The 13642-nt window shown below is 45.6% G+C and overlaps 1 protein-coding gene across 1 annotated transcript in view; it reads left to right on the top strand.

Annotated features, from left to right (window-relative positions):
- MICAL3 (microtubule associated monooxygenase, calponin and LIM domain containing 3) overlaps positions 1-13642 on the top strand; it is a 195512-nt gene that overhangs the window by 102041 nt on the left and 79829 nt on the right. Inside the window, exons 17-22 of the mRNA XM_080812092.1 lie at positions 1399-1482; positions 4472-4570; positions 6372-6428; positions 8762-8869; positions 11380-11487; positions 12099-12285. Of these exons, the coding sequence (XP_080668218.1) occupies positions 1399-1482; positions 4472-4570; positions 6372-6428; positions 8762-8869; positions 11380-11487; positions 12099-12285 (643 nt within the window). The remainder of the gene's footprint in view (positions 1-1398; positions 1483-4471; positions 4571-6371; positions 6429-8761; positions 8870-11379; positions 11488-12098; positions 12286-13642) is intronic.

The following is a 13642-nucleotide window of genomic DNA, read 5'->3' as shown; positions in this document are numbered from 1 at the left end:
TAAGCTCCTCCCATGCTTTCAGCACTGCTTTCTCCTCACCATTCATGTCTGAGGTGTCTGTGGCAAAAATTCAGAAGAGGGATTTGAAGTTTTATAAATATCTATACATATTTATATGCTCACAAATGTGCACAATTTGAATTATTAAAGAGATAGATGCTTACTGAGGAAAATGCTGGAGAGAATAATAAAGGTAATCAAAACACCTCTAATTCTGTTAACATTTTGTTATATTTCTTTCTCATCTGTTTCCAGTGCATTTTTGTTTTTATAGTTGAGGTCATTTGGAAGATACATTTTCTGTTCTGCTTTGTTCATGTAACTTTGGGCATATTCCCATGTTGTTCCAAACTCTACAAGCATCTTCCGATACATGTGTGTCTGTGCTTTTCTTAACTCTTCCTCTGGTGTTGGATGTTTTTGATGTTGCTCATCTTTCATGATGAAGTATAAAGATAAAAAATGTTCTTGTGAGAAATCTTCTTTTGTGTGTTGTGGATGGTTTTCATAAGCTATCCTTGAACTAGGTCAGGAATTATGAACATTTTAAAGAGTCATCATGGATACTAACTTGAGAGTGCTAGACAGGAGCATTTGACTTGAGATGTCTTTGTTAGGTCTTCCCTCCCCTCTTGCTTATTTAAAAGTCACTAAGACTTCTTATAAGAGGAGGTGCTGGGATTTGGAGATAAGCACAGGAATTTTCTTACAGAGCTCCCAGTGACCTGAGAGAACATCCAAAGGAAAGGGAGCCCATTCTTTTTATTCTTTTACTTTCTTTCTTCAACTTTTTCCATACATACCAGCCATTGTTCTATGGACCAGGGGTGAGGGGGGTACTGACTTTGCTTGGAGTCTGGCCAGAATTAACTTCTCACATTTAGCCTTTGGTTATTAATTTTTACATTCCAGTCATATGTATTATGGGTCATAGAGAGGAATAATACTGTTCATTGGTAGACGTCTGAGGTTGCCTGGCAGCTCTGGCAACTGTGGGATCTGCCCCATCTCAGGAGGTCTGGAAAGCTCTCCTTAGGAGGAAGTTTGCCCCTAAGAGAAGGTTGTGTTCCTCATTTTGAGTAGAAAGTTTAGTTTTCCAAACCAGAATTAGTAGTTTAGGTTCAGAGCTTTGAGCTAGGGAAGAGGAGAGTGAAAATTACAGCTTCTGATTTCGTTTTTTTCCTTTTGCATTTGCTTTTGGTTTGTGGGGTGGGGTATTTTGTTTCCTTTGTAAATGTAACTTTCTAAGAATTAATTCTGTGTCTGTTCCCACTCCCCGCTCATAGATGTATGTCTGTCCACCGTTATCTTTTTTGTGTCTTCTCCTACCTTAATGTATTTTATTTTGTTTTGTCTCCATGTCCTGTCCCCCACCCATACTTGGCCTGTGTGTCACAGCCGACACAAGAGCGTGGGGTCAGCCAGCCGTCCTGCTGCCTACCTGAGCAGGGTCGCCCTGCTCCCACCCCCCAGTGGAAACAGGTAAAGGAGCTGTCCAGGGGCCAAAATGGGTGCTGCTTCCCTGGGCCTTCCCAACCTACTCATCCCTCTGAGTCAGCCAGGGCTGAGGCCTACACTTTAGAATCCCGGCTCCCAAGGACAGGAAGCTTCTGTACTTGTTTGAGTAGCAGCTTTGGGGAACAGTTTAACAGACAGTGCTGATTGTATTGCATGATTTGTTTAACTCCTTGGGATTTGAGAAATTAGTTAAAAGAGTGGGTGGTAATTTGGTGTTCAAACTAGCTGAAGCTCTGTGGGAAGTTGTTCCAGGTACCTTAGCTTCTCCGCTTTACCACTGTAACCTTTGACCCAAGTTGACTTTTTGCTTACATGTGTCCTTGTAACTAATGGAGAGAGAATCCTGAACTTAGCAAGGCTGAGAATTGGGGCAGTGGAGACTTTCATGTTAAATAGGGAAATGTTAGCCAAGAAATATCTTGAACTATGATTTTTATTTGTTTCAGAGGGATGGAGGGATGTCAGCTGGTTGATAATAGGAAACCCTTCGGTAGCATTGGGGCCTCTACTGTATTTTCTCCCAAGTCACAGTTGAGCAAGGTCCTGCTCTAGAAAGTGTAGCCTGGATTCTCTGTCTTGTGGTTTGGTATCTAGGACTAAGATTCTGAGAGGTCAGGTGAGATGACCCTTGATTTCTTCTTATGCTATGGAGTGCCAGCTATTGCTGGGAGGTGCTGGGGAGTGGCAATTGGATTTTATTTGAATTACATTCAGGGCAAAAGTTCCTTTCTAACCTCTTTTAAATAATATGCCACATTAAAGGCAGGCTCCAGGAGGCTGAGATGGAAGCTGGGGAGCGATGTTCACACTCATAACAGAAGCCAAGCTGCTGCTTCCTCTGTATTTGGAGGACATCTTCTGGAAAACAAACAAAACTCATTGGAAAATCCGTTTTATTTTCTTCCCCTTTGCCTTGAAGTCTAGGTGGAATGTATGATTTGAAAGGTAATTTTTAGTTGAGGATCTGCTGAAGGAGAAAGTGAACTCTAGATACCCCCAAACTCTAGATTCTGACAGTATTCATCAAGGTCACCTGACATAGGAAGAGCAAAGGGGAAGGGAAGTCAGTTGTAACACGTGTAGTGGATGAACAGATGACTTTAAATGTCACATGCCCAGAGCAGCTTTGGGTTGGCTTGCTGGGAAGTCTCGAGGGTAGTAAGTGTGACCGAGGAGCCTGGCTCAGCCAAGCCTCTGTCCTGGTGAAGAGTGGCATGTCAGCTCATCACCTGGTGGAGCTGTACTGAAGGGGCATCAGGAGCTTAGTGTTGGTGGGCCTGCTTGTGTTTCCCCTGTTTATGAAGTATCTGATGGCCTCTGACCTTGTGCGCGGTGCTACATGGAGACATAACAGCTAGGTTGTCATCTGGGTAATTTATGAAGTAAAATATTGCTAGGCTCCACAGGCAACAGAATAGAGACCTTGAAGTCAAACCTGGCTTCTGTGGGGTGGGCACCAGAGATTACAGTTGGAAGGAGTGTCTGGGTAGATCTTGGTAAGTGAAAAACCATGAGCCATGAAAATCCTATTAGATCGTTGCTGGATAGAGTTGGGAATTGTAAAATTACTTGGTTGTGAAAGAACTGTAACTCACAGTTACATGTAATTTTTCCTCAACACTAAATCAGGGATGGTATTATGAGTCTTGGCCCTGTCAGTTTATCTCCTGAGAGAACAGGAACATGCTAGTGCTCCAGAAACATGGGAACAGAGGAACTCCAGTGGCCCTCTGCTTCTGACTCATCCCGATGATGGCCTTCATTAGCTCCCTTTAGGAATGAGGGGCTTACCAGCCAGACCTTACAGTGACTCACTTTCTGTTTCTCTTGAAGAGGTTTGACTTGAGGCAGGAGGGTGTGGCAAAGCAATCACTGGTGGCTGAGGTGGCACGAGGATCAGTTTTAACTTTGGTCATGGTATGGAAGAGGGAAAATGAGTAATAGTTGGCTTGCCAGTGGCTTCTCTTTTTTACCTTCCTATGTAAATAAACACTTTGGCTCTTCTCTCCCCACACCTCTGCCATTTGATCTCAGAAATGGGTCCAGCAGGCAAACTCTGCATATTAACCAGTCTTGGTTTGGAAGTAAATTGTCGTGAGAGGCGGAAACAAACGGTGGGGGGGGGGGCTGTTTCCCCGGGCCCTACAAGCTCCACACCTTCTTCTCCTTCCTGGGCTCCCCCTGTGTGCTGCCCCACGCGGTCATTGTGGGCATGAGGAAATGGAGGATTCCTCTGGCCTGGAAATAAGTAACTGTTTCTTAAGCACCGAAAAGTTCTGTAAGTTATAGATGCACAGGAAGGGAATACAATGGAGAGGGGGAGAATGGGGAAATAATCCATGGATATATATGGTGTTCGGTTAGTGACAGATGTACTTATTTTCTTATATTTTGTTTCCTGTACTCTTCTATCTCCCTGGTGGTTTTCCAGAACCTTTTAAGTACACTCCAGAGGCTGAGGAGAGGGAAGCCATGGCAGGGTGTTGTCTCGGTTGGCACTCAGGGAGCATGCTGCTTTGCTGCTGGTGGGTGTACAGGTGACTGAGCCCTCGGGGGCCGGTCTCCACACTCCCCTCGTGATGGTCGGCCTGTGTGCCCTTTCTCTCTACCTACCTCCGAGCTCATTTCTTCTATCCTCAACTTCCTGATAAAACCAACAAAGGATATATCCTTGATCCCTGGCATTTAGAAAGTGTTACATGCAAGTTCTGTCCCAAGACCAGCTTCAGAGATGACCCGTGTGGTCTGCACTTACCAGACAGCGCAAGTATGGCCTGGAGGCCAGCCGCTGACTGTGACCAGCCATCTCCCTGACCACACAGCGATTGTCATGGAGGACAGAGAGGCACGGGAGGGATGGCTTTGGTAAATGCTCTTAATCCTTCCAGAACCAGCCTGAACATGGCCCCTGTTTCACCAATGTTCTCTCTATTTGTGTCTGTTGGTGTAAAAGCGACGGGAAAAGGAGCGTTCTCGGACCTGCCCCAAAAAAGTGATCACGCTCTCTCCTCCCCCTACTCCACCTCCCTGTCGGGCGCGTGGCAGCCAGCAGGTGATCCTCTCTGCATGCTCCGTGGTCCTCGTCTCTGTCTTCCTGCCTGCCTGCCTGTGTAGGTGGCTAGGGTGGAGACCAAATCAGGATTCCCTCTTTTCAGAACTAACAATTAAAAAACAAAAAGAGCATTTGTAGCAGAAGCAACCTTATTACTACAAATGAGCAATTCCGGATCAGACCCCAGGATGGCACATAATACATTCAAACCCTGGCTGGTTGAATCTAGTCCCACATGATAGGAAAACAACTATGCAAGCACAGACTAAAACTATATTTGTTGCAGATGCAAAGTCCAAAAGCCCTGAAGAGCAGCACATTTTTATGTAACCTCATTTAAAGCAGCCACTTTTGTCTTGCTACCCAAGGAGGTATATTTAGATGGGCTTTTGGAAGACTTTTATAGGGCCTCACTTTATGAGTTTTGTTCTTTCTGATTTTGAGAGCCCTGCTTCTTGCTTATCCAGCTTGTGCTAGCAAACACCTGCCCTTCCTGTCTACCCTACTCACACTCCAGGAAGTTCACTTAAAAAATGCTTTCCAGAGCAGTTAACCACAGACATAGATTAAAGGGGACAACAAGGATACTTATATAAAGTACATTTATAGAATACATATTGACCTTTGTAGGATATCCGTATAAAATAAAATACTAATTTTAAAGGCAGGAGCTATGGAAAGACATTTTCTCAACTAAGGTGGCTTATTTAAAAGGTGACCCCTAGTAATGTGTCTGAAAAGACCCACACTGACCCACACTGTGTTCCTCGGTCTAAGAACTGAGCCACTGTAGGTTTAGTGATTATGCTGTACCTTATCTCTACATAAGAACTAACACTCAGATCCAGGTGGTATTCTCAGCTCTTCTTGTGTTATCTCAACCAATTCTCACAGTAACCCTACAAGGCAGGTACTATTATCGCCTCCATTTTACAGATGAGGAGACTGAGGCATAGGATAGGGAGGCCAAGCACTTGGTACAAGTTCACACAGTAAGTAATGGAGCCAGGAGTTGAATCTGGGGTGTGACTTGAGCCCAAGCTCTGGCCTCATCCTGCCTGTGGAGACAGTGTGCTCATGGGCCCCATTACCAGCATTGGATTAGTTTTTCCACCAGCACACAGCCATAAGCTGAATCCTCAGAAGTAATCCAAAGAGTGGTAAGAGTAGCCTTTCCTTTCCCTGTGTGATTGCTGATAGTGGGGTTTCCTCAGGTTGGTGGTAGCAGCCATATGCCTGTCTTCCAGATTTCCATCCCTGTCACATACATATTCCTGTCTGTCGACTGAAGATGCTTCCAGTCATTGTCCACGTCTCCCTTTAACAAATAATGCTCTGGTCCCGTGTTCCTATTCAAGGACCACTCCCCACCCTGGAGTTTCCTCTGGACTGTTGTAATGGCCATTTGTTCCAGCCAGTTTCCATCTCCCCACCTTTCCTTTCTAATGTCTTGTGGAAAACTTCACCCTCCTAACCAGCCTCTCCTATTAAGCCTTCCATTTAATGCCTCTGATCTTGTGCCACTGTGTGAAAGAAATACGTTTGTTCCACTTTGGTACTAACCATAGTTCTTTATATCTGTGGTTGACCTTACTGGAGGCCAGATGGACAGAGTGCTGGACAAGGAGTTGTCCTAGGGTCATGGGATTTGATATAGATGGGATTGTGGTTACCTGGGGTGGGGATATGTCAGGGGCAGGGAATATGTGTTGAAATGAATTCTGAATTTCTGGCACTGTCACTTAGTAGGTCCACATAGAACATGTGGATGGAGCTTAAGTTTCTACTTTGTTGCCAACAGACGTACAGGGATCTTGATGCTGACAGCCGTGGCAAGCAGAGTCCCCATCAGGAGAGGGTAAAAGAGCATGAACCATGGCATGGGATGCTGAGGGCCAAACAGATGGGGCACGCTGTGGTGGGGGGGCAGAGGGAAGGTGGGGATGGTCCCTGCTCCCCTTGCTTTCTGCACTCTTGTCACCCAGCCAAGAGCAAGAATTCTTGTTGCTAACCGCGTTGACCCGTGTAAATAGCATTCACAGGAGAGCATTCATCTGCCCAGTATTCAGATCAATAAGCAGGTGGCATTTGCTTCTATCTTTTGACATTCAGGGGTCTAGAGGTAGAAATACTGAGACAGCCAAAGCTCTTACTGGTGTGGGGATTTTGTAAGTATGAAGAGGGTGGAGAGGAAGGAAGGCGGTGACGAGATGGGGATATGTAGTGAAAAGCTTCAGCTACTCTTTTCTGAAAAACTGAAGGGGCCATTACTGATGACACCTGGACATCATATCATTCAACAAATAACAGAGATGCCCCTTTTAAAAAGCCTGCTTATCTTATGAAGCTTTGGGGGTTGTTATTGTTACCCTTAAACCCAGTCCCTAAGTCGGTATAGCTCTGCAGCAAGAGTGAAGAATCATCTTTTAATTTCGCATGGGCCTTTTTCTTTTATTTTTACCTCTCTGCTTTTGCTCTCTGAGAAATAGAGTCACAGCTAAGGAAGCTAGTGCTGTCTCCTTAGGCCCTGTCACCACGCGAGAAGCAGGTAGGCTATGTGTTGTCAGGACCACTTGGGGATTGGTGCTGGGTGAGGGAGAAGAGGCCGGGGTAGAGGTGGAAAGAGGACATCCCTTTCTCACACAGCCTTGCTCTGCCTCCTCTTCTGCTGGGGCTGCTCCCTTCCACAAGCACTGTGTGCGCCCAGGCTGTTTCTTTCTTCTTCCTAGGCTGTATTCCTCTCAAAAAGAAAAATAGGCATTTCCTGGAGACGGGCAAGCCCTACATTTCAGGGAATTCATACTTAAATGAGGTCCTGATGATTTTTTATGAAACAGAGCCTAAGCAAAGAAGAACAGAGGGAAGTGTGTCAAGGAAAAGGAGAGATGGGCAAGGAGAAGCTATCAGATGTCTGGGGCTGCAATGCCCAGAGGAAGGGTAGCATTTTCCCAATGAGCTGATTTCCGGATTCTTCACTGCAGGGTTCCTGTCTAGATACCTTTAAGGGTTACGTTTATGTTCTCTTCCAGGACTTTCACTCCACTGTTCCATAATCTTGCCTGTGCACTCACCTGCACCCTCACCCTCCCGCCCCCGTCTTCTCATCATCTTCACTGCTTTGCCTTCTCTGGGGGAGCAACCTTCTGTCTTGTTTCTCTGTGGTGGGTGGTGCTCTTCTACAGAGATCACCAACCCCCCAAACCCCTGCCTTGGGTCAGTGTTTCTGAGCCTGCCCTGCATGTTGAGCAGAGAGCCAGTGAGCTGGCTGAGCATCTGGAGCAGGGGTGGTTACACTCTATGTTGCCACCCATTCAAGTTGTGAAGTTAGTGGGGAGCACTGAACTGGGGGTGCCGTGGATCTGCTTGGAGCTAGAGGGACAGAGGGCTGGCTTCTCTTACCATGATAGTACCTCTTCCCTCTACGCTGCACGTCCTTCACCCTGAACCTGGTAGGAAACTAAGCAGTTATCACTTGCCAGAGCTTTCAGCCCTCTTCTTCCTCCCTGGTGACTGGATGGCTCTTGGCTGCATGGGCCATGGAGGATCGTGGCTTACTTTTGTTACACATGCTGCATGCAGTCTGCAGGAGACTTGGGATCTTTTCTCCTGATTAGTGCGGGATTTGGCTGGCTCCTTGGCAGGCAGAGTTTCTCTGAGCACTGGCAATAGGAAGAGGCAAAGCCACCTTTCTGGCCTTTATGGAGAAGGAGTCAGCTTCACTCGAGATATGCTATCTCTGTTCGCTGTTTGTAAGGTGGTAGAATCTCCTTCTGTCCAGGAGAGGTCCCAGCTCACGCCAGTGAGGGGCCCTGCAGAGCATAAAGAGTGTGTGTGTGAGCAGGACACCACCTTTGCCCTCTGCCGCCTCCTGGCTGGTAGTGTTTGCCACTTGGGGTGTATTGAATAAAAACCACCAAACAGGAGAAGACAAGGCTTTCAGAGGAAGCTCACAACTGCAGTGACCGTGTTCCAGAGCGAGCTTCACTGTAAGCACGAGGCAAGGGTGAGGTAAAAGCAGAATGGAAGGCTTGAATGAGCCATTAATGCTTTTGGGAACTAAGAATATTTCTTTACTTCATTTACTATTTAGATAAAGGTCTAAAACTCCCAAATTCCATACACTCAGGTCAGTATGTAACTTTTTATTTAATATTTCCTTTGATTTTTTTTTCTCCATCTTGTATTTTGTAGCCAGAGCCTGAACCTTCTCGTCGATTTTTTGTTGACCAGTGGGAGCTTTCTCTTAGTCTGCGCTCCTCCAACCGCCCTGCCTCTCCCTCCTCTGACTCCCTCCGACAGGTAGCACAGCCTGGAACTTGGCAATGCTCTTTCCTCTTCAGCCTCTCCTCAGTTCACCTACACAAATGTTGTGTAGCCCAATGAGATTGCAGTGCTCTTAACTTTGGCCTGTCTTCTATGGGAATCCACGTGTGTGTGCGTGCGCGCACGCGCGCGCTCCCGTCTGTCTGTCTGTTTTGCATGTGAGGTCTGTAAGCATACACCAAAGTTACAGAGGCTGCTAGCTTTCATTGCATCAAATTCTGTCAAATAAACCCACTTTTATAATATTTCAGCTATATCAAATAAAAATAAATATTTTTTAGCCATTAGTTTTTTAAATTCCAGGTGTCCTCATGTTAATATGTATGACAAAATATGAGCCATAGTGTAATTAAATCTCTTCAATGGAGTGGTGATTATGCAGTATTGTGGGTGCCTCTTGAATTGTATTCATTTGAAGAATGAGCCCTGCTATTTCCTGCAATGGAACTGATCCAGCTATAAAGTAGTTTAGAGAGCAATTGGCGGGTCTTTTTGCCCTTTCTGTTTATGTTTCCTGTTCTCGAGCAGTCTATGCAGTACATGTGCGGAAGCATATGCATGTATGGTGGCAAAAGTGTAAGTCCAACAATTTGCTACAGTTAATCTATTTCTTTAAAGAGCCGGGAGAAGGAAACCATCTGCTTTTCATGCCAGAAAAAATAGAACTGGAGTCTCCACCTCTTTTGGGGGGGATGCTTGTCAATATTACCACATCTCTGAGAATTGAATGTGACCAGTGCCTTTGTACACGGGCAGCCCTGGGCTGTATTTGCTGAATATCCCGGTTCCTGGTGGGAGGAAAGGGTCCTGGCTGAACAGTGAGGACCCTGGGCTTGCTTGGCATTCCAGCCCATGTGTGACATCTGGTCTGTGCTCTCACTTACTTTCTGCAGAATGAAGTACAATTTCCCGCACCCTCAGTGTCAGCTGTTAGACGATCTGCTCCGCTCTGCCTGGTCCCAGTCCGTTCCAGGCACAAGCTTCCCTGATAGCTCTCAGCAAAAGAAGGTTTAGATTTTAGAGCCACTTGTTTTTCTCGACTGCTAATCGGTATAAGCTGTGGGGTTAATGAGCAAGTGGCACCAGTCCTTGGAAACCTCCTTATTTTAAATTGAAAAACAGAATTGACTCCTCGGTTCCAGCAGAACCTTGGAGAATTGTTTGCTCATTTGGGCTTGTTACTCTCGTAGAGTTCACACGGAGTTAGTTTTCCCCCAGAGCGCTTCTCTTATTTGTCCCTGCCCAGCCCAGGCCATGCCGTTGCTCAGGCTAGCAGTTCTCGTACATACAGCTTGGTGTGTATTATCTATTCACACCACTTCCTAATGGGGTTGTGGACATCCCCAAGACAACGGGCCTGGTGTGTTTCTCAGAATGAGAGGACTCCTCAAACCCGGCCGGCAGCTGTCCTGTTGCACATAGTTTACAAGAGGAGTATCGCACACACGGGGTGTCCTGACCATCTCCACATGGAAGGGTGACTGTGGAGTCTCTAAAGGATGGCCGGCAAGGCTTTGACCTCATTCCCTTGGGACAGGCTCAAAGCGAGGCTGCCTAGCAGGAAGGCTTACAATCAAAATTTGGTAGGTTCTTGTTACTTCTTCCGCATTGCTAGAAAGAGGATTGAATTGGTTGGTTTTTTCTTTTCTCTTTTTCACAACCTATGAAAAAATAATCCCTCCTGGACTAAAATGCATTCTGATTTCCCAAAACTATACCGAGCCACTTGTCTGCATGGCTGTGCGTGTTAGCTTCCTGAAGCCGAGTTTAAGAAGCCCGGCCCAGTCTAGAAGGTTTTAGCTGTAGTGCCCAGATAGAACACATATGTGTCAACAGGGAGAATGGGCCAAGAAGGATTCTACAGATAAATTTCAGGAATATTTGATGCATGTGACAGGTTATGAGTGAAGCAATAATAGAAGGAAGGTGATCATCACTAATAATACTAGACTGTTGGCATCTTTTACCCAAGTGGAGAGTCAGCCTTGCAAGAGTGAGCTTGGTTTCTTTCTAAATGAGGAAATAACTTCCCAAGCCCTCCCCAGACCCAGCTTGAAACATGCTGTTCATCTGGACATCTGCCATCTTGGTAGGAGTTGTTCCTCTTGCATTCTTTATATGTAATTGAGTCACTAGGATATGGGCCCTTCTTATTCCATTCTATATTTGTTTCCTTCCTGTCTTCCCACCTCCCTAAACTATATATTCCAAAAAGACATGGAAGACTATGTTCTCCCTTATTGAATTTAATTATTCCTGCAGCCATTATTCTTACCAATCCTGATACGTCTGTGTGGACAAGGACACCCGTTTTTCTTACCACCAAGTTTCCCTGCTTGTGGGCACTGTGTTGGCATGGTTTGCTGCTGCACCTTGTATTCATTTTATACCTTTCAAAGATTTTTTTTCCCTGTCTTCTTAATTTATTTATTTTTTTCCTTCTCATTTCCCTTCATTCTGGTCATTTTATAATCTCCAACCAATAGAAGTATATAAAGATGTACACGGGCGGAGTGAGCTCATTGGCTGAGCAGATAGCCAATCAGCTTCAAAGGAAAGAACAGCCCAAAACCCTTCTAGACAAGAAGGAACTGGTAAGAGATGTATTAAGGGCACTGTCTGTCTAGATATAGCACAGCTGTGGTAAATAAACCTGGTTAATTCTAAGTAGCTTAGTAACATATCTAGCCAATATCTGCCATGTGGTAATTTTTTTTTAAGGTTGTCTGAATTTTGTAACTAAATTTCTAGGACTGAGTGGTTGTTTAGAATGTCCTGTGGAAAAACGCACTTAGTATCTCTAAAAGTGATTGCTCTAGAGTCCAGGGGACCCAGATCCCTGTAGAACCATGTGAACACTGAAGAGGTATTTTTATGCGACCTTCAAAACAGAATTCTATCAAAATAATTTGGTTTGATTGTTGTGCAGTTCTGTAAAACCAACTGGGGTTCCCTTTGGACTGTTGGTAAACATCGATTCAGAGTCTGCCTTCTGCAGCTTGCTGCATAGAAGGCGTGTGTGACAGTCACTGCCATAGTTCTGCTGTGTTGTGGGAGAGCCAGTAGCAGAGGGAGCCAGCTTAGTCTGTTTCAAAGCACAGTTGCACAGTGAGTGTTGGTTTCACATATGGAGAAGTCATGCACCTCCTGGAGGTGAGCCTGAGAAGTGTTGCCCTGACATGCCTCCCACCGCCACCCATTACAGGGCTCGATTAAGAAGGAGTTCCCACAGAACTTGGGAGGCAGCGACACGTGCTATTTCTGCCGGAAGCGGGTCTACGTGATGGAGAGGCTGAGTGCTGAGGGCAAGTTCTTCCATCGGAGCTGCTTCAAATGCGAGTACTGTGCCACCACCCTGCGCCTCTCTGCCTACGCCTATGACATCGAGGACGGTAAGCCCATTTGCGCTTGAGGCCATACTTAGAAACTGGGCCTACGGACGCTATTTTCCACGTGAGCCGATCTTAGGGCCTCTTTACTGCGTTCTTATATATGCATTTTTTTCTGCCTCTCCTAACCCTTCCCATCCATCTCCCTCTACTCTTTGTTTATTTTTTCTCTGAGACTCCTTCTTATAAATATTTCCCTAAAATCACCAGGCTGTAGCATAGAATTACTCAGCAGTGATGGTAATGAGAATGGCATGTGTTTACCTAAATCACTTCCCTGGCTTCATAGACACTTGTTTCTTACTTCAGGGTGGGATCTTAAAATAAAAGGGACACAAAGGATGAGGCTTTTCTTGTCTTTACTTTAGGGAAGGGGAAATCACAGATCTGTCAAAGTCCTATCTCTTGTCACAGGTCAGTGACAGCCTGGATCTTATGCCGCCTGGATTCTCACACTTTGCTTCTGAAGGATGTCACTCTCTAGCATCAGCATATCTCTGATGAATTGAGAGCTTGTTGCACAGGATCTAAATCTAATTTACCAGAGTGTTCAAGCCCTGGCCTTTTGTGGCATGTATTGTTTTTATAATGAAAGACCTTAATGGAGCAGAAGGTGGAGAATTATACAAATAGATGACAAAGCCTGACAGACAGACAGAGGCAGATTGGCATGCCTGTCATTTGAAAACTCTTTAAGATTAATTGAACTGGTCACCAAAGACATTGATGGTTACTGTACTCATTCCTGTGGAGTGCTGAAGGAACTTCATGAGAGGCAGTCTTACTGATTCAAAAGTAATGAAAACACCTAGATTAATAGGAGTCCTCACAGAGGTGGCATTATATGACCTCTTTTTGGAATCTCGGGCCCAATTCCAATCTAGGAGTTGGGGGAGTCCCTCACCCCTTGAGCCCCATAACACCAAGCAATTCTCTGACACCAACAGGGTGTATGAGAATTCAGCTCAATTCTGACTCTATCTTCTCTGCCCAGCGATAGTGTCGCATTCCACAGGTTAAGCAGGCCTGGAAGACTGCCCCTCACCCCCAACTTAGACACCAGACACAAGCCCCAGGCTGTTACTTGTGCTTCTGACCCATCAGCTGCAGACTGGAGGTTCCAGTGACCTCTTCCCTAGGTTCTTTTCATTTGCTAGAACACCTCACAGAACTCAGGAAAACACTTAGGTTTACCAGTTTGCTAAAGACTATGATAAAAGCTACAAATCAACAGCCACATGAAAAGATACATAGGGCAAAGGTTTGGAAAAAGGGCATAGAGCTTTCATGGGGCACCTCTCCAGGGACACACCACTCTCCCTGCATCTCAGCGTGTTCACCAACCCAGAAATTCTCCGAA

The sequence above is a fragment of the Martes martes genome (genome assembly GCF_963455335.1).
Source record: "Martes martes genome assembly, chromosome: 8".
Classification (NCBI taxonomy): Eukaryota; Metazoa; Chordata; class Mammalia; order Carnivora; family Mustelidae; genus Martes; species Martes martes.
This window is presented reverse-complemented; position numbering and strand designations above follow the sequence as displayed.